The sequence below is a fragment of the Mobula birostris genome, chromosome 5, assembly GCF_030028105.1.
Source record: "Mobula birostris isolate sMobBir1 chromosome 5, sMobBir1.hap1, whole genome shotgun sequence".
Taxonomy (NCBI): domain Eukaryota; kingdom Metazoa; phylum Chordata; class Chondrichthyes; order Myliobatiformes; family Myliobatidae; genus Mobula; species Mobula birostris.
The window spans coordinates 122,109,361-122,130,991 of NC_092374.1; the positions used below are offsets into that span (position 1 = coordinate 122,109,361).

General features: G+C 41.2%; 1 protein-coding gene across 8 annotated transcripts in view; it reads right to left on the bottom strand.

Annotated features, from left to right (window-relative positions):
• The window catches only part of gtdc1 (glycosyltransferase-like domain containing 1), a 364,282-nt gene that overhangs the window by 207,816 nt on the left and 134,835 nt on the right, over nucleotides 1–21,631 (bottom strand). For 6 of the 8 annotated variants that reach the window (XM_072258615.1, XM_072258621.1, XM_072258614.1 and 3 more), the window contains 2 exons: nucleotides 18,534–18,701; nucleotides 34–207 (listed from right to left, as the gene is read on the bottom strand). In XM_072258615.1, coding sequence (XP_072114716.1) covers nucleotides 34–207; nucleotides 18,534–18,701 — 342 coding nt within the window. Of the gene's footprint in view, nucleotides 1–33; nucleotides 208–11,809; nucleotides 11,830–18,533; nucleotides 18,702–21,631 lie in introns of those variants that run through there. The other 2 variants (XM_072258622.1, XM_072258619.1) reach the window with 2 other exon arrangements.

Here is a 21,631-nt window from a genome sequence, read left to right on the forward strand (position 1 = left end):
ACCTTGAAATATCAGATTGTTGCAGCTACTGACCTGGTAACATCAGGAAATCTGATCGGAAAATACAATACTTGGCACTTGGGTCTGATGAGCTTCTCAAGATCTTTGGGCCGATGATCGGGAATGAGCTTCATGAAAGAGCCAATGCCCTTTAGGAAGGATTCCATATTAAATGCAGAATTGAACACCACCACGTCAGCCACCAAGCTGAAAATTGAAAATTAAACCTTTATTTTTTTGGAAAGTAGAGATTTTAGAGCAAGATTTGTTTTTAACAGCTAGAATCCTGATCCAATTTGTTGTATGAAATACTATCTTGAAACACAGGTCAGGTAATGAGAAGTCTTATTTTTCTTATTTGCATGCAAGTCACTCTTATTTAAATCACTCTGTGGTTTCCACAGCTACATACAAAGTTCTTTAACCTTTAAACAACACATGGCTGCTTTGAAGTTATAAGTGTTTCCCAGATGCTTTGTTCAGACCGTCTGCAATAAGCAATCCAGTTGTGGTTTGAAGGTATTTTCAATGCACTTTGACAGTGATCACATGGACTCTGAACTAGAACAAAGAGCTCTGCTCACAGTTCACTTGCATTATTTTACTGAGTCCAATAGTGTTAATGGAGAATCTGCCTACAGGGACAATGTACAGTACTGTGCAAAAGTTATTATATATATATACACACACACACACACACACACATATTGATAGATTGAGCTAGAGTGCCCAAGACTTTTGCACAGCAGTACAGGTTTCCCCCCGCCATTCGAAGGTAGAGCGTTCCTATGAAACGGTTCGTAAGCCGAAATGTCGTAAAGCGAAGAAGCAATTACCATTTATTTATATGGGAAAATTTTGTGAGTGTTCGCAGACCCAAAAATAACCTACCAAATCATGCCAAATAATACATAAAACCTAAAATAACAGTAACATATAGTAAAAGCAGGAATGATATGATAAATACACAGCCTATACAAAGTAGAAATACTTTTTCACAATCATTACTGAACTGTTCTCCGTAGCGAAAATCTTACACAAGCGCCGTTGGCAGAAAATCTAACGCAAGCGCTGTTGGCAAGAACACTTTCTCCAGTAACCTTTAAGCTATGAAGCTGCCAAATCATACCAAATAACCTAAAAATACACAGCCGATATAAAGTAGAAATAATGTATGTACAGTGTAGTATCACTTACTGGAATTGGGAAGACAGCGCAGAGCACACTGATGATGGTGTGTTAGGCTGAGTCGTCGCAGGTTGTGATGGTGCAGTGGCCCCCCCCCTCCAGGCCGCCGACTGATACATTGCCACGAGGCATGCAGGAATGCAGCGGTAGCTGGGAGGCACACAGCACATCTTTAAGAAAAAAGCCGAAATAGGTGCCGCCTGACACGTAATTGTCGGCCCAAATCAGTGCCGATTTCCAATTGCGTCGTCTCTGATCTGGGCTGACATTTACGTGTGGGGCGCCACCTAATTAATTAGCATGTTTATTTCAGCTTTTTTCTTAAAGATATGCTGTGTGTCTCCCAGCTACTGCTGCATTTTCCGCGAATCAGTATCTGTCCGCGACCTGGAGGTTGGGGTGGTGGGACACTGGGGTGTCATCTTGTCATCATCTGTTTCCATTAGAGCAGGCAGCTCATCTTCTATCTCTGCCCGCCTCGATGTCGAAGGTCGAGGTTCGTCGTCTGCTGTGGCTGATGTGGAAGGCTTGCTTGACTGCTGAGCCTTGCACATTTTTCTATCACAAAGTTCTTTGTAAGGACTCAAACCATGCTGCAAATATCTCCTAAACCAACGTACCCTTTCAAAATTAAAGTCGTACTTTATCATTACTCATTCGGTTTCGATTGTTATCCTTTTTTCTTCCAATTGCATCAGCTCTTCATCTATCAGTTCTTGGTCATGAGATGCCAAAACCTCGTCAACATCATCTTCGTCAGCTTCCACAACCCAAACTCACTTTGTCCTTACTTCGTTCACCACGATCAAAACGCTTAATTATGTCCAGTTTTACGCTAAGTGTAACACTCTAACGAGCTATTTCAGGCTTTTCTGATACCTTAGAACTCATCTTGCAAACAGCTGCTCACAGGCTCGTATTTAAGCAATGCCGACGAAAATCCGGGGGAGTGCAGCTGCTTCAGGCGTGCGCTGCCTTTTATCGCGCGCTGCTTTTTTTCGTAACAGTGAAAACACCTTCCGAAAGCAAAAACAGGGTACTAATGTAGGTCTTTCGTAACAGCGAGGTTTCGTAAAGCGAACGTTCGAAAAGCGGGGGACACCTGTATACAGTAGTAATTTTATGTATTGCACTGTACTGCTGTCAGAAAAGAAAAGAAAAATCATGACATAAGTGAGTAATGATAAATCTGATTCTGATACGGGTCTCTATTGTGCACTGAGAGTGGGATGGGGGCAAGGAGAGGTTGGGAAATTGGGAAGATTGAGAGGACGGAGTGGGAAACACCAGGGAAACATTCTGTAATGATCAGTAAAGCAATCGTACGGAATCAAATGACCTTGCCTGGTGTCTCAGAGTTGTGTGTGTCTGCACCTGGGCTACCCGTCTTTGGCATTCCTTCTCTGCCACCTGTCCTGAGGCACTCCACCCTCATCACTCCCAACATCCTTTGTTCCCATCAGATTTACAAACTCGCTCTCGACTTCACATTGACAAATACAGTACTGTGCAAAAGTCTTAGGCAGCCTAGCTATAAATATGTGCCCACGACATTTGTACAAAACTGTACAGACAGCTTAGTTTCTATGCATTAGGTCTGTTCCACATTACAAACTGCACACCATTATAAACACCCCCTCATTCATTTTCTTTCTGCATATTATGATACATAAATATCTGTGTCAACTGTTACTTGTCTTGATCTAGAACCTCAAAATATAATTAAAATGTTGTTTCTCCATTCAATTCTTTGGGTTTCTTTCCACAATGTATTCAATGCTACTTGGAGTCATTAACAAGTAAGACACTATTGTAGGTGGATCCAAATAGCAATATAACATAGTCTGTACTGATGAAGAGTAGCAATAGCTTACGTTTATTACAGACATCAAATTACTTTTGTTTGCTAAGTAAACCATTGAATGAAAGAACAAAATGACAACGTAAAAAGAGTAAGCTAGTAAAAGTCTTTAAGAGTCTTAAATAACTTGATAAAGTTGAAGAAGAATATATGTCAGCTTTTGAGTTAGTAATGTTATAAAACCAGTGAGCTTTACCATTATTATTCTGTGAAATTAAGTGTACTTTCGGAATTCCTGTGCTTGTGTGGTTTAATAGGGGTATCCCAAAGTCATTCTCCGGACCTCCAATTTGTCACCTTATAACAATAGATTCAGACGAAACCATCTCAACAAGAGTTCTGAGACAAAACAGCCTGAACATTGTAAGCTTTTCTACACAAGGCAGAAGTAAGATGCCAGTGATGAAACAAACCATAAAATGATCAATAGTTAGTTGTAGAATACACCTTCTGGTGCTACTTGGACACATCTTCAGTGATGAACCCAGGGTCATAGGGTGTTTCGGGTCTTTAATCATCAGACAACCTCGACCAGGCGACCCAGCCGGGGGTGATCAGCTCCCGACTTGTGTCCAAGTGGCACACTAATCCACGGATCCCCCCTCCGGATCCACAGCCACCGCGAGGCCTTTCCAGCAGCCTCCAGAATGTTCTTGGTGGTTCTTCTGCACTGCAATCCTTTAACTCCAATGAGTTTTAGAGTCCGCTGTGATGAATGGCCAGCAAAGCCCCGGCACCCATCTTCGACTGGCTCACAAACGTGGAAATTGCAAACACAAAGAGTGGTTGACCATCATAGATACATTTAGGGGAAACTGGTTAAACGTGAGAACGGGATCAGCAGATACACTGATGGTGAAGGAGACTTAAGAAACATGAGAGAACTGAATTGATGGCTTCAGTGTCAGAATGCTACCCAAATCCTTGTAACAAATGATATGCAGTAGTAGTGTGATCACTCCAGTCCAAGGGGTTGTCTATTGGTGATTCCTCAGATGGTTGAAATGCCTGATCTGGAATCCTCATTCTGGTGCAGTGTCAGCACGAATCAATTGTGGCTGTGGTTAGTGGCTGGGTCTTTTGATTCTCCTTTTGCAGCTGCTGCTTGTTCTCTGGGGCACAGCGCAGGCCGCTCCCATGTAGCACAGCTCCCTCATGAACAGATTTCCTCTAGGTGTATCTACTGAGTGCAATGTCTTTCTAGTTTTTTTTAAATGTAATGCTGGATTTCTTCAGGCTGACGATGTTATCCTTGATGCATTTATTTTGCCCACCAGAGACTCACTGACCTTCCTTTAACTGGGAGTAAAGGATCTGTTTGGGGAGACATGAGTTAAGCATCTGGGTGATCATAAGACATACGTCACAGGAGCAGAATTAGGCCACCTAGTCCGCTCTGCCATTCCATCAAGGCCAATTTATTATCCCTCTTGACCCATTCTCCTGCCTTCTACCTGTAAACTTTGATACCTAGACTAATCAACCACCACTTTAAATATACCCAATGACACGGCCTACACAGCCACACCATAACTTACCTATCAGAACCTGACTTCACTTTATCGTGAAGGAGATGTTGTACATGATATAATTTAGCTCCACAAAGCAGGATTAAAAAACTTGAAGGATATTTTCCCATCATAAAATATGCACCAGAGAATCTGCTGATTAGTTTCCCAATTGTATAGTTAGTTGTTCAAATCAGGAAGTGAACACATATTCACTCATCTTCTATAAGTTTTTTGCATAACATGCCTTTATTATAGAGGTATGTTTACCTCTGGAAATCATACCCATGTAATCCTAAACCTAAACATACAGAAACAATTAGAGAATAAATAATTTGAGTATAAATGTTACAGAAACCTTTTAAACTACTAAGAAATGAGCAAGGTAACAGCATGTTGAGAAAAAAAGATGACACAAAGACAAAGTGGTTAAGTGATCTGGATACCGAAGATACTGGGGAAGGAAAAGAATAGAGTTCTCAGAAACCTATTACTTCTACATAAAAACCCAGCCACAAATGAGCTTGTGTCTAGATTGGAGGCCAACACAGCTGGAATTCCTTAGGCAACTTGCAAATATCTTGAGGTGGTCTTCATGGGAGAAGTATAATCATCAGCTTCCTCTGGTACACTAGGTCTTAAAGTGGAAATATACCCTCAAATTTTCAATAGGTGAGTAAGATAATTTCAGTATTAGTCTGTTAAGGAACTTAAGGAGGTCTGCATGAAAGTGGCATCATGTTTGTGGATGAGTGTGTTCTTGTATGCAAGGACACTAGAATATTTCCCTCAGATATAAGGAAAAGCAAATAACATTGGGTCTGAAGAATAAAGGCAAGAGAGAACTGAGTATAGCTGAAACTACAAGAGCAGTGGGGGAGGGGTGGAGAACTGGAAGGAAGTCAGATTCGCATGGCCCACTCTAATCATGGAAGTGATCAAATTGTAGTGATTCAGAAACCATAGTGTGGGAATATGAAATGCCTGCTTTGAAAACAGCAACAAGTTATAAATATACTATGGAACCTTCGGCTAAAATGTGGACCGTTAAAATTGTACGAAGGCCATTGGTGTGGAAAGAGAAAGAAGCCCAAGGACCCCTGCCATAACAATTTTTGAGATGTAGGTTTTTAAATAGTGGCATTTGCTTTCATCGCTTCATCTGTCCCTTCGTAATTTTGTAATCTAACCACTACAAGTTCCATTCACAAACCCCATGCTGTTACACTGCACATTCCTCGGGAAGCTGGACTGTGTCAAGAAGCAGCATGAGAAACAAACAGAAAGGCAGAACAAATATGTTAATATTGAGTTCATATGAATTGTCGTCTTGTTTACCTCTAATTCCTTTACAATCCCAGCCTGTCAGAAGATTATTACAACAGAATATATTGCCACCTGAGGGAGTTTCTGGTATGGGGAGCCAGACTTCTGTATCCCTTTGTTACACAACATAATTGAATCCTAGGAACCACAGTGGTAGTTTTCCAAGTAGCTTTGTGTATGAACGTGTATTTCTGTAAACCACAGATGAAAGAAATGAAATTTCAAAACTTTTATCCCACTTGATTTTTCATTGCTTGTTTAACAGATTAATCTTAATAAAAATAGAAGCCAAAAAAATAGTCAAAGAGTACTGCAGCACAGAAACGGGCCATTCAGCTCATCTAGTCTGTGCTAAGCTATTACTCTGCCTAGTCTCTATCGACCTACACCAGGACCGTAGCCCTCCATTCCCTTCCCATCCATGTATCAATCCAAATTTCTCTTAAATGTTGAAGTCAAACCTTCACCCACCGCTTCCACTGGCAGCTCATTCCACACTCTCACCACCCTCAGAGAGAAGATGTTCCCTCCCCTTAAACATATTAGATTAGATTATGAGGACACTCAATCCTCGTTTATTAATCATTTAGAAATCCATGCATTACAAAATGATACAACGTTCCTCCAGAATGATATCACAAGAAAACACAGGACAAACCAAGACTAAAACTGACAAAACCACATAATTATAACATATAGTTACAACAGTGCAAAGCAATACCATAATTTGATAAAGAGCAGACCATGGGCGCAGTAAAAAAAAAAGTCTTAAAGTCCCAATAGACTCAACATCTCACGCAGGCGGCAGAAGGGAGAAACTCTTCTCGCCATGAACCACCAAGCGCCAACTTGCTGATGCAGCACCATTGGAAGCACCCAACCGCAATGGACTCTGAGTCCGTCCGAAAACTTCGAGCCTCCGACCAGCCCCTCCGATACAGCCTCTCTGAGCACCATCCTCTGCAGAGCGCTTCGACCCCACCCCAGCCGCCGAGCAACAAGCAAAGCCGAGGACTCAGGGCCTTCACCTCTGGAGATTCTGGACCACACAGTAGCAGCAGCAGCGAAGCAGGCATTTCAGAAGTTTCACCAGATGTTCCTCCGTGCTCTCACGTCCATCTCCATCAAATCAGGATTGTGCACGGCACCCTACTTGGCAAATAAAAGACATCACCACCAGAGTGACCGCTGCAAGCTGTGTCATGCCACCATCTTCTCCTCCCGATATTATCTTTCGCCTTTAACCCATGACCTCTAGTTGTAGTCTCTCAGCGAACCTCAGTGGAAAAGGCCTGCTTGCATTTACCCTATCTATGCCCATCATAGGTTTGCATACCTCTATCAAATCTCCCCTTAATCTCCTCCACTCTAGGGAATAAAGTCCCAACCTTTTCCCATAACTCAGATCCTCAAGTCCAGGATATATATGCATGATAGTAACATGTATTATACTACATATGTGTGAATCAGTGTTGATGAGCCAAATGGCCTAATTCTGCTTCCACATGTATTATATTAACAAAGTCAATACGAATGGAATAGGCCAAGAGTTCTTCCTCTGGTCATAAAAGTTGGTAATTTCATGATGATATTTAATAGCGAATCACCCCATTTCTGACCTCTGACCAGAAGATAACAAGACCCATAACATATGAAAGTATGAAAAGTGTGAAAGAATAGGCCATTTGGCCCCTTGGCCCTGTTCTGTCTTTCAACATGATTGTGCTTCTTCTCCCTCGACTGCATTTATTGTCCCTGTCCCCATTTGTCTTCGTTCTTCTAAGCCCTTGACATTGGTTGATCTCTATTCTGAATCGAATCATGTGCCCCTTATTTTGGAAATTACTGACACTGCCCTACTGGCATCTCAGCACATAGATCAGAGCTGCCCTTAAACTGTGGTAATCCATTTTGAACAGACTTGCAAAGGAGTCACCGGACACAATGAAGACTAAGATCATAAACACAAGAGATGCTGCTAATCCAGAGCAACGCACACAAAATCCTGCAGGATCTCAACAGGTCAGGCAGTATCAATAGTCCACGTTTTGGGCCGGGACCTTTCATTGTTTGAGAAAGTGAAAAACTCAAACAAGAACTTCTGCTATTCAGTGATATATTATATTTTCTGGAATAACTGCCAATTATAAAATGTTGGTCAAGACCATAAGACATAAAGGCAGAAATAAGGCATTCAGCCCATTGAGTCTACTCTACCATTGCTTCATTGTTGATTTGTTAATCCTCTCAGCCCCATTCTCCTACCTTCTCTCCATAACCTTTGTTGCCCTGATTAATCCAAGGACCTATCAATTTCTGCTTTAAATATACCTCATAACCTGGCCTCCACAGCTGTGTGTGGCAACGAATCCCTCAAATTCACCACCCTCTGGCTTGAGAAATTCCTCCTCAGCCCTGTTCCAAATGGACGGCCCTCTATTCTGAGGCCGTGCCCTCTGGTCCTCAACTCAACCACTGATGGAAAAATCCTCTCCATATCCAGTCTATCTAGGTCTTTCAAAATTTGATAGGTTTCAGTGAGACCCCAGAATTCTTCTAAACTCCAGTGAGTACCAGCCCAGGGTAATGAAGCACCCCTCATACATTAACTCTTCCACTCCTGGAATCATTCTCGCGAACCTCCTCTAAAACCTTTCCAATGCCAGCAAATCTTTTCTTACATAAAGGGCCCAAAACTGTTCACAATACTCTGTGCGGTCTGACCAATGCCTGATAAAGTCTCAGCATTACATCTTTGCTTTTATATTCTAGTATTCTCAAAATAAATGCTAACATTCCATTTGCCTTCCTCACCTCAAAACTCAAATTGCAATTTAACCTTTTGGGAATCTTGCACTAGGGCTCCCAAGTTCCATTGCACCTCCAAGTTTCAAATTTTCTCCCCATTTGGAAAATAATCTACACCTTTATTCCTTCCATCAAAGTGCATGACATAACACTTCCCTAACACTATATTCCATCTGCTACTTCTTTGCCCATTCTTCTCATCTGTCTAAATCCTTCTGCTGACTCCCTGCTTCCTCAACACAAACTGCCCATCGACATATTTTTATAGTGTCTACAAATTTGGCCAAAAAGCCATCAATTTCATCATCTAAATCATTGACATATAACATGAACAGAAGTGGTCACAACACCAACCCCCCCATGGAACACCATTGGTAACCAGTAGTCAACCAGAAAAGGCCCCTTTATTTCCATTCTTTGGCTCCTGTCAAAAGTTCAAAGTAAAATTTATCATCGGACTACATACGTATCACCACGTACAACTCTAAGGTGCTTTTTCTGCAGGCATACTTAGCTAATCTACAGAACTGTAATTGTAAACATCAGGAACTGTAAACAAACTGTGCAAATGCAGATATAATAGCAATAAATAATCATGAAAAAACAAAATAACAAAGTCCTTAAATGAGCATAGCTATCCCCTTTTGTTCAAGAGCCTGATGGTTGAGGGGTAGTAGCTGTTCTTGAACCTGGTGGTGTGAGTCCTGAGGCACCTGTACCTTCTACTGATGGCAGTAGCGGGAAAAGAGTATTGCCAGGCTGGTGAGGATCTTTGATGATGGATGCTGCTTTTCTACGGCAACATTTCATGTAGATGTTCTCAATGGATGGGAGGGTTTTACCAGTCAGCCAATCCTCTTACCATGCCAATATCTTTCCTGTAATGCCACGAGTTCTTATCATGTTAAGCAGCCTTGTGTGCGACAACAACACTGACTGGCTCTCCTTTATCTACCCTGCCTGTCATTTCCTCAAAGAATTCCAACAGATTCATCAGTCAAGATTTCCCTTAAGGACGCCATGGTAACTTTGGCCTATTTTATCATGTGCTTTCAAGTAACCCAAAACCTCATGCTTAGCAATGGACTCCAACATCTTCTCAACCACTGAAGTCAGGCTAACTGGCTTATAGCTTCCTTTCTTCTATCTCCCTTCTTAAAGACTGGAGCAAATTTGTGATTTTCCAGTCCTTTGAAACCATTCCAGAATCCAATGATTCTTGAAAGATCATTACTAATGCCTCCAGAATCTCCTCACCTACCTCAGAACAGTGGGGTGTAATCCATCTGATCCTGGTGACTTACCTGCCTTCAGACCTTTCAAATTCCCAAGCACCTTCTCCATAGCCAGAGCAACGACACTCACTTCTGCCAAATGACTCTCAAATTTCTGGCATGCTGCTAGTGTCTTCCACAGTGAAGACTGATGCAAAATATTTATTAAGTTCATCCACTATTTTTTTTTGTCACCCATCAGATATTCACTCTCTGTTCACTTTTACTCTTTATATATCTGAAAATTTTTCGGTATCCTCCTTTATGTTATTGGCTAGCTTACCTTCACTTTTCACCTTTTCTCTCCTTATGGCTTTTGTAGTTGCCTTCTGCTGGTTTTCAAAAGCTTCCTAATCCTGTACGGTATCTTCCCACTAATTTTTGCTAAATTTAACGTCCTCTCTTTTGCTTTTATGCTGTTTTTGACTTCCCTTGACAGCCATGGGTTCCTCATCCTCCTTTTAGAATACATCTTCTTCTTTGGGATGTATCTATCCTATGCCTGCCAAATTGTTCCCAGAAACTCCAGCCATTGTTGCTCTGACATCATCCCTGCTAGTGTCCCCATCCAATCAACTTTGGCCAGCTCCTCCCATGCCTCTGTAATTCCCTTTGCTCCACTGCGGTACTGATACCTCTGACCTTATCTTCCTCCTCTCAAACTGCAGGATGAATTCTATCATATTGTGATCACTCAAACCTAACTGTTCCTTTACCTTAAACTCCCTAATCAAATCTGGGTCATTACACAACACCCAATCCAGAATTGCCTTTCCCCGAGTGGCCTCAGCTGCAATCTAATCTAAAAACCCATCTCACAGGCATTCTACAAATTCCCTCCTTTTTGACACAGCAACAACCTGATTTTGCCAATCTACCTGCATATTGAAATCCCCCATAACTATCATACCTTGCTCTTTTTACATGCCTTTTCCATCTCCCATTGTAATTTGTACCCCACATCCTGGCTACTGTTTGGATGACTGTATATAACTCCCATCAGGGTCTTGTTACTCTTGCAGTTTCTTAACTCTACCCACAAGGGTTCTACATCTTCCAATTCTATCTGACCTTTTTTTAAAGATTTAATTTCAGTTTTTTTTAAACCAACAGAGCACTCCACCCCCTCTGCCTACCTGCTTGTCATTTCAATACAAGGTGTATCATTGGATGTTAAACTCCCAATGACGATCTTCTTTCAGCCCCATCTTAGTGATGCCCACAAAGTCATACCTGCCAATCTCTGAGAGCACGACAAGATCACCTACCTTATTCCGTATACTGTGTGCAGTAAAATATAACTCCTTTGGTCCTGTATTCAAATGGTTCCGTTTATTATCTGAGTATGTACACAGCATACAACCTGAAATATCTGTCTTCTCAAACATCCACAAAAAAACAGAAGAACCCCAAAAGAATGAATGACAGAAGAATGTTAGAATCTCAAAGCCCCCTCTACCCTCTCCACTGCACACGCATCAACTCATCATCTCCCCTTCCCTTTTCATCACCTTTTTCAATTCAATGTTACACTTCAACTCAGCCCACTGACTGTAATTTTGCCCTATCATCTAACTGTCCTTCCTCACAGTCCGACTGCACACTGCATCTACCTGTATGCCAACTGCCGCATCCTCAACCAGATTATTTATTCCCATCCCTCTGCGAAAATAACTTAAACCCTCCCAAGCAGCTTTAGCAAATCTGCCCTCAAGAATATTGGTCCTTTTTGTACAGGTCATACCTTCATCAGAAGATATCCGAAGGATCCAGAAATCTGAAGCCCTGATCCCTGCACCAGTTCCTCAGCCACTGATTCATTATCTAACTAATCCTATTCTTACCTTCACTGGCACAGGCAGCAATCTGGAGATTAATGCTCTGGAGGTCCTGCATTTCAGCTTTCTACCCAACTCTCCATGGGATGTTTAGAGGGATTGGGCTGGAAGTAAAATAAAAACTACAGCTGCTGAGAATCTGATATAAAAACAGAAAATCCCTGCAAGCAATCTACAGATCAGGCAGCAGATAGAGAGGGAGAAAAACAGGGTTACAGTTCAGCTCAATGATCTGTCAGAGGATTAGTTTGTGCAATGAAGCCATTACTGTCAAATGTCAGGTGAATGGTAAAGCATAAATATGCACACTGAAGATTACAAGTTTCAAATTGCAGGGAAGCAGTTTACAGTCAAAAATAGTGGATTCAACATGAACCTGCACCATTGGGACTGGAAAAAGGAAAAATCACATTTAGAGAATATTAAAGTTATCAATCCAGGTCAAATAAATTGATCAAGTGTCATAATGTCAAAAATATTTAATTGTTTGGTTTTGAAAAAAAAATGAAGCATTGCAGATGTAGCGAAGACATAAAATAATTGGCAAGAACTTTAAATAAATATAACACATGTAAACAAAAAGGTCCAAATAAATATGATAGTGAAAACTATTTCAAAGGAAGCCTTTTAAACAGGTTGTGATTATGGCCAAAGTGAATAAAGTATAAATATTTTATTTTTATTTTTATTTAGCTCTTCCAGCCCTTTGAACTATGCAGCCCCGGCAATTCCTGATTAACCCTCGTCTAATCACAGGACAATTTACAATGACCAATTAACCTACCTGGTACATCTTTGCACTGTGGGATGAAACCAGAGCACATGGGGAAAAGCCATGCATTCCATGGGGAAAACGTAGAGACTCGCAGCAGAATTTAACTCCTAACCCTGGAATGCCCAGAGTTGTAACAGCACCGCACTAACCGCTACGCTGCCGTGGTGCCTTTCATTTTAAAAAGAATGAATTACTAATATTAAAAAAAGAAACTGAAATTATCAAAGCCAATGACAAAACAATTCATTGAGGGCGGTGAAGGTAATTTACCACAAACACAGAGGTTTGCAAAACTCAGGCTCCAATCGGAAATGTTTCTGCTGTGCTGAACCTGAGAAAGTACAGAGATAAGCTAGCAGTAATCACAATGTGCCGCTGCTCTGCTGAGGAAGTTTAACAGAAGTGGCAGCTGCACCCATAATTGCTCTACAAAGGAACTCAAGGTAGCAGAGACATGATGCAAAACAATGAACACATTCAGTGTTCCAACTTAATCCATGCTGCGAGGAAGCAGGGCCCATACAGACATGCTATTACAACATTTTCAATGTTGCAGGGTGCAAAACTGAAAGCTTACAGTACATAATCACATGCAGGGATACAGTACAAGTCCAGAAAGCGATCTGTGGGAATTGTCAGTCAGTGGGCGCATGGAAATTCAATCTGTTAATGCAAAGTATGCATAACTAGATCTTCATTTCAACAACTGCTATTTCCTGCATTCGGTTTTATTTCTGAATTGGAATCAGAATCAGGTTTAATATCACTGGCATAGGTTGTGAAATTTGTTGATTTGTAGCAGCAGTACAATGCAATGCACAAGAAAAACCTATAAATTACCGTAATAGATATATATTTTTTCTCACCCCTTATGGGTGGTGTATATGTGTACTTTTCCCTTAATCTAGGTTCTCCACTGGAGGCCTGGAGCTTGAGGCTTTGGCGCAGTATCCTTGCTGTTCCTAGAAGTGCAATCTACTGGACCAAGATCTCAGATGTTGTTCCCGGGGTTTGTCGGAGCCACTCTCCCAGTCCAGGTGTCACAGCTGCAAGTGCTCCTATCACCACTGGGATTACTCTGGCTTTAACATTCCACATTCTTTCTACCTATCTGGAGAAGCCCTGGTATTTCTCCAGCTTCTCATATTCTTTCTTCCTGATGTTACTGTCATTTGGGATTGCCATATCTATTACTGTCACTTTCTCCTGTTCCTTGTCCAGTATTACCATGTCTGCTTGGCTGGCCAGTATCTGCTTATCAGAGTGTATTTGGGAGTCCCACAGGATCTTACCTCTGTCATTCTCAACTTCCTTCTCAGGTGTTTCCCATTTGGACTTGGGAGTGTCCAATCCATACTCAGCACAGATGCTCCTGTACACAATTCCTGCAACTTGGTTCAGTGTATGCTGTCCCTGCCTGCATCTCACAGCCTGCTACTAAGTGCTGGGTGGTTTCAGCGGATTCCCTGCACAGTCTGCATCTTGCGTCATGCCTGGTGTTGATAGACACCCTGCCTCTGCTGCTCTTGTACTCAGCGCCTGTTCCTGTGCAGCCATGAGCAGTGCCTCTGTGCTGTCCCTCAGCCCTGCCATTTCCAGCCACCAGTTGGACTTTCTTATGTCAGCCACCTCTGATATCTGGCGATGGTACATCCCGTGCAGGGGCTTGTCCTGCCACAGCTCTGGTCCTCTGGCTCTCCGCCCACCTCTATTTCCATATCCTCTGCCTGCTGTCTGAGGTACTTTCCTAGCAGGTTGTCTTTAGGACCCAGCTTCCCGACATATTCATGGATGCTTCCCATTTCTTTCAGAACAGTGGCCTTGACAGTTTCAAGTCCTCGTCCTCCTTTATCCTGGTGGGTGCACAGGCGCTCAACATTGGACTTTGGATGGAATCCTCCATGTATTGTTCATAGTTTCTGGGTCTTGAAGTCAGCAGCTTCCAGTTTGCTCCTTGGTCAGAACATTTTTGTGGCTGGGTGTCTGATGACTGGTAGGGAGAATGTGTTAATGGCTCTGGTCTTGCTCTTCCCATTCAGCTGGCTTTTTAAGACCTGCCTCACTCTTTGGAGGTACTTGTATATACAGGCAGACAGATAAATAAGTTAGTTATGCAAAAAGAGAGCAAAAAAAAAGTGAGGTAGTGGTCATGGATTGGTTCATTGTCCATTCAGAAGGACTTGGCTGTGGAGGCCAAGTAATTGAGTATGTTTAAAGCGGAGGCTGATAGTTTCCTGATTAGTCAGAGTGTCAAAGTTTACAGGGAGATGGCAGGAGAATGGGGTTGAGAGGGATAATAAAATCAGCCGTGATTGAATGGTACAGCAGACTTGAACGGCCAAATGGCCAAATTCTGTTCCAATGTTTTATGGTTTTATAGACTAGCCTAGAGAAATGAAACACTCATTTTATCGAGTGAGGCTATAATTAGACGTTATTGGTTAAAGGTGAAAGGTGAACGGTTTACGGGGAACATGAGGGGAATATTCTTCATTCAGAGAGTAGTGAAAGTATGGAACGAACTGCCAGTGCAAATGGTGGATGCGATTTTGATTTTGATGTTCAAGAGAAGTCTGGATAGGTAGATGGATGGGAAGAATATGGAGGGCTATGGTCCCGGTGTAGATCGATAGGACTAGGCAGTATAAATACTTCAGCACAGACTGGATGGGCCGAAAGGCTTGTCTCTGTCCTGTAGTTTTCTATGACACTATTACTCTATGATACTCAGGTGAACTGATGCTGAAACAAGTCACAGCTAGATAACAAGTCACACAAATGAGGATTCAACTGCCCTCTGTCATTTCCACCCTTTCTACGTGTGCTACAATTTTTCAAACCATAGTTCTCTACGCCCAAACTACTGCAAACTTATCAATGTCAAACACTAAATCTACTTCTCGATGGATGCAGCCCAACCTGCTAAGTATTCCCAGTATTTTCCATTCTTATCCAGTACTTGCATTAGTTTACTTTAGGGTCACATCTTAGCCTGCACTGACGGCCTTTTAAACCCACTCTCAACTTCCTTATATTAGCTCCTCCTGCCCTACCATACTTAATCTTTTGTCTACAAACTCTTCTGGAGGCTGATCCCACAGGCTCAACTGAAATCTCATCCAATCTTACTTTCCTAGTTGCATACTTTAGATTAAAACTAACTAAAAATCATCTTTGTTAGTCTTTGCTTTGTGTAGTTCTCTTTCTCAATCCACCACCTCAACATTTTTCCCTTTTTCTGCAAAATCCTGCTCGAGATTTTCAAATAGCTTCAGTGCACTATCTTCCAACTATTTCTTGCTTACCAAATGATTTAGGAGATGTATTCTTAAAATTTTTAATTGAATAATGCTGCTGCTTTCAGTGTGATGCAACTGTAAAATTATTTTAATTGGAGAAATCTAATACCCACCTCTGGATTCCAATGTAGCCCTCACCACCAACAGAGACTTGTAAGCTTCCAATAATGTGCTATGCAATGTCCTGAATGTAAGTAAAGTTTTCAGTGGAGAGGGAGCAATCAAAATAGTTGCTGGTACATTGGTGCTGTATCCATCTGGCTACCCATAGAATGTACTAGAATTTCAAGGCCACGGAGTTAAGGCAAATGAAGAATTTAGCCATAAGTTCAGCTGAAAATTTATTAAATGACTGAACGTGCCTCAAGGCCAAAGGAGCTACCTCTGCTCCTAGATTTCACCGATTCAGTGGCATTTCCTGATTAAGGGTCTCGGTGTGAAACATCGATTGTTTATTTCCCTTCATAGATGTTGCCTAACCTGCTCAGTTCCTCCAGCATTTTGGGTGCATTGCTCAAGATTTCTAACATCTGCCATTTATTAGGCAATCAGAGGTATTTGTTCCTTTCTTTGAATGTTCTCTACAAATACATAATGTTTCACTATCCAACTTACTTAACTCAGCTGTTCCTACTCAAACTAACATTATTAATTCAGCCAGTTTTCATAAAGTTCATAGGTAGAAATCATGGATTCCATTTCAAATTTTGATCATAGCCATTTAAGAAAGACTAATATTTCACTAAGATATTACCAAATTGGCAAATGCAATCCATACCTGCCATTCTGAAAAAAAAAACACAAAATATATTGGAAATACTCAGAACCCATCTTGAAAAAATGGCAAGGAGGTCAAAGTAGGAATGGGAAAGATAATTAAAGTTACAGACAATGTAAAGCTCTGAATCACAGCTGTCTACTGAGTTGACAGGATGGGAGAGATGACGAAATGTGGTACACAAAACAGTTACCTCAACAATGTTCACTTTCCCCAGTCTACGACAGATCTACACTGGGAGATTCAAGACCAATTGGAAATAATGTAGACTAATCATTTTTCATCTGGAGAGAGTTGCTCAAAAATCCTTGCCCACCACATTGAAATTTAGTTTCCTTAAAATATGTGGCCCATATAATGTATACTGAGTCTGGTTTTAGGAGGCTGGCCACAGACAAGATGCACTTGAACTGTATAGATGGAAGGAGTTTGGACCAGGAACCTTTTGACATTTGTAGTAGTCTGACAGGTAGGTAGGAAGGGGGGAGGAAAAGAAGAAAGGGGAGATCTTGGGACTTGTGTGGGCATCGTAGAGCTGGGATTAGAATTAGGAAGGACAGAATGTCATAGAGGAGATCATGGAGGTTAGCATAGTGATGTCAGTTGGTAGAAGTGTTCAGGAACAGAAACATAATGTAGGTTGTTTATGGGATGGGTGCATAAAGGAGAGATTGTGGGGGTCTGTATTACAGAGCTACGCACACAAAATGCTGGAGGAACTCAGCAGGCCAGGCAGCATCTATGGAAAAAAAAGAGTACAGTCAACTGTACTTTTCGCCATAGACACTGCCTGGCCTGCTGAGTTCCTCCAGTATTTTGTGTGTGTTGCTCGGATTTGCGGCATCTGCAGATGTTCTCTTGTTTGTGACTTGTATTACAGAGCTTTTGGCTGGTTGAAGAATGGTGGCTCGTTGATTTAATCTGGACAGTATTTTACTAAATTTACAATTCTCCTAAATTAGGAATATGGGAATCAGAATTAGTGCCCAATGAATGGCGCCCTCATAATGATGTGATCCAATCATCTCTAATACTCCAATTTCTGACTGGTATGATTTAACTTATAATGGGTAACAAACACAATTAAATCCATGCTAAATTGAGTTTTAAAGGCATAGTACTGAAAATAACAATATTATGCAATCCAATCACTCAGCAAGTGTTTGGTGTAAGGACTTTAAATATCTGGTCTCCCACAAAAATGGGCTTGCAATCATTCACCAATAAAATTTTGCCATACCCAATTTAGACTCAAGGTTTAGTACATGCATTTACAATAGATGAATACATATATATATATATATACACATACATATACACACACACACACACAATTACCTGTTGCAATACAAATAATATTGTATCAATGTACAAAATACCACAGCCTAATTTCAAACACAGATTTATTCCGTCGCTGTACAAAGCTCAATTTTAACCAATAATTTCACACCACCAGGAGAATTGGTCAGTTGAATCAAAGCAAATATAACTGTTAAACTCTTCAGTGTCTTAGGTCATTGACATATCTGGAATATGAAGGCTGTTTAACCTCTTCTAGTTTTTGGACAGAGGCATTTTAGCTTACCTAAGAATCTTATGATGGGTTTCAGTATAATTTTATGTGCTCAGCCATCCTTTATAAATCACTCTAACAGTGAAGCCAGGAATTGTACTGTTTTTCATAAAGATTTACTTAGAGTTAAGTGGTTTTATTGCAATAAATTATTATTTGGGGAGAACAGATGGCAACCAACCCTCCTGATCGTATAAAGAATCTGGTCTATCAAATTGTGTGAGAGTTTATAAAGAGGTGGAAGCCACTTCTAACGACAGAAAAAAACCATTTGAACAAGATGAACAAAAAGTAAGCTCACCTACCATGAAATCACTTGGTTGTATCCATACTGGAAGTCTCTTTCCTGGCTTTTCCGGACAGGATATACCAACTGGTTCTCATGAAAGTATAGGACCTTTTTCAATTTGGCAAGGTCAGGTCGGAGAGCAACCAGTTCAGCCAGGTTAAGGACTGAGCTTGTGAACAGGACCCTACAAAACAAGGATAGCAGTGTTTGCAAATATTGAGCATGTTCTGTGGGATATCCATCACTCCCTTCCCCCATACCAAAGCAGAGAGAGAAAAAAAAACCCTGCAGGGACACATCAGAAGCTGAACATTAATACCATGTAGCTGCACTGGAAGTTTTGATCTTTTAAGGCAACTGCTATGAACTCCAACTAAAAAGAGTCGGCGTCGGATTGGTCTTTTGAGTTCTGTTACTGTAAGCCACAGCATAAAAAAAGGAGATGATAGATTTCACTGAAAGAGGCAAGGAAAGCAATGTCTGAAGGACGAGTGGAACAAAGATAAGATTGAATTGGGAATACTTAGGATTGCTGGACTCATTAATATTTCCTGTTTCTTGCTGAATCTTGTTGTGGAATGACACAGTACTGTTTTATGGCTAATGCAGATATCCACAATAAGTTTTTTTCTCCCAAACTATATGACAAACTGCTGACTAATGACTCCTGCCATCACCTCCCCCTCACCCCACGCTCAACATAAAAACACATATGCACATGCTCACACCACTGGAAAGTTTTTATTTTCTTTATTGAGATACAGGGGAGAATAGGAATTTTCTGCCCTTACAGCCACGCTGCCCAGCAAGCCCCCAAATTAATCCTAATTAAACCAATTAACATATCAACCATTACACCTCTGGACTGTGTGGGGAAACTGGTGCACCCAGAGGAAATCCACGCTGTCACAGGGAGAACGTACAAATCCTTTACAGGCAGCGGTGGGAATTGAGCACCAGTCACCTGTACTGTAAAGCGTTGTGCAAACCACTACACTATCATGCCACCCTGTAAAGTTATTTGGTCACAGTAACTTTGAAAGATAACTACAATCATCTACCTCTGGAAATATCAACAACTTTTCACAAATAAAAGAATAATGCTCTCTTCGACAAATTAATTGTTAAGACTTTTTTTTAAGCAATGATACTAAAATGACTACGTAGAGATGGGGGCATTGAAAACAAACATTACACATTCGCTACGTCCTTGGCCACAATATGGGAAACCCACACACTCACCACTTTTGTTTACAACAACTTCAAGATTTCCAATAGGGTCAAATCACTGGCATAACTCTCATCTAACAAAATATTTTTTTTTAAATCATAAAATCTAAAAAAGATACCACCTTTAAAAGGTGACTGTCAAGACCACTAATAATTCATCTTACACCTATGAATACAGAACATCTTCAGAGACAACTATTAAAGTTCCTGATCTACATCTCTTCCACATTCAAGTTCTCACCATTTACGGGAATGATCAGTTCCAGACTCCCACCTGTAAACCAAAGCTCTGCCAGGCCAATATAGCAGAACTTAGACCAAGTATACTGTCCCACAGAACAAAAAAAAGAGTGGGAGAATTTAGGCTAAATTAACCACAGCTCTTCTCACACACTTTTAAACAACTAACCACAAAACTGCATTGACTTAGGGAACAAAGTTGGGCAAATACTTGAAGTGTTGGTGGGAGAGCACTTTGTGACCACTAACCACAATTTTATTTATTTAAATAGTCAGGAGGAAATCAGGTCAATAGGTTAAGATCGTAAATTGGGGCAGTGTCAATATTCAAGGCATTGGACAAGCACTTGCAGAAACCAATAGGGTGAGACTGTCTGGGAAGTGGGAGGCTTTTAGAAGAACGATAAAGAGTTCCGGGACATTTATTTATTTATTGAGATACAGTGCAGGATAGACCCTTCTGGACCTTCGATCCATGCAGTCCAGCAATCTCCTGATTTAATCTTAGCCTAGTCATGAGACAATTTACAATGACCAATTAACCTACCAACCCGTTGGTCTTTGGACTGTGGGAGGAAAACAGAGCACCCGGAAAAATCCCACGCGGTCACGGGGAGAACTTACAAACTGATTACAGGCAGGTGCTAACCGCTGCACTACCGTGCCGCCCCTTATGGTTCTGTTAGGATGAAGAGCAAAGCTGACAAGCTTAGAAAACCTTGGCGGGTGAGAGATATGAGGCTCTGGCCAGGAAAAAGGGGTATGCATCATCTTTAGTCAGGAGGGATAAAATTAATCCCTTGATGAATATAAAAATTGTAGGAGTACTCTTGAGGGAAATCAAGAGGGCAAAACAAGGGCATAAGATGGATTTGGCAGACAGGTAGCTATTGTCTACATGGACTCTACCAAGGTCTTTGACAAGATCCTGCATTGTAGGTTAATCTAGGAGGTCAGATCACATGAGGTTGAGGGAAAACCGGCTAAGAGGATACATAACTGGCTCAAGGGTTGGAAGCAGGGGGATGATGTATATAGAATAAGTGGCAAAGAAAGAGGTTGAGATAGGAACAATAGCAATAAAAGTCACTTGGACAGATACCTGGATAGGGAAGATTTAAATGCACAAGGATCAATTGCAGGCAACCGGGACGAGCTTAAGTGGACATCTTGGTCGGCAGAGACTAGATAGGCTGAAGGACCTGATTTCATGCTATATTACTCTATGATTGGAGAAAAGCTCAATTTAAAACCAAGAGCAAAGAAATTTCAAAACATGTTAAAGGCTTGCACTAAATTATTTATCGGTATGTATGCCACTAATTTTAAAAAATGGTGCTTTTGGGTTTCAGATGTTGTTAGGATATTGATCAAAAGACTGTATTCTAATGTACTGATTTCTGCTTCACAATTTCTCAGCATTAACATTACTTTTGGATCAAGCTTCGTGAATTTTTTTTTCCTTAAGTTAAGATGACATATTGACAAACATCACAGAATGAGGAAGAATGAGGGGTGACCTCACTGAAAGCTATCGAATGTTGAAAAGCCTCAGTGGAGTGGATATGGAGAAGATGTTTCCTATAATGGGGCAGTCTAAGACCAGAGGACACAGCCTTAGAATAGAAGGGTGTCTATTTAGAA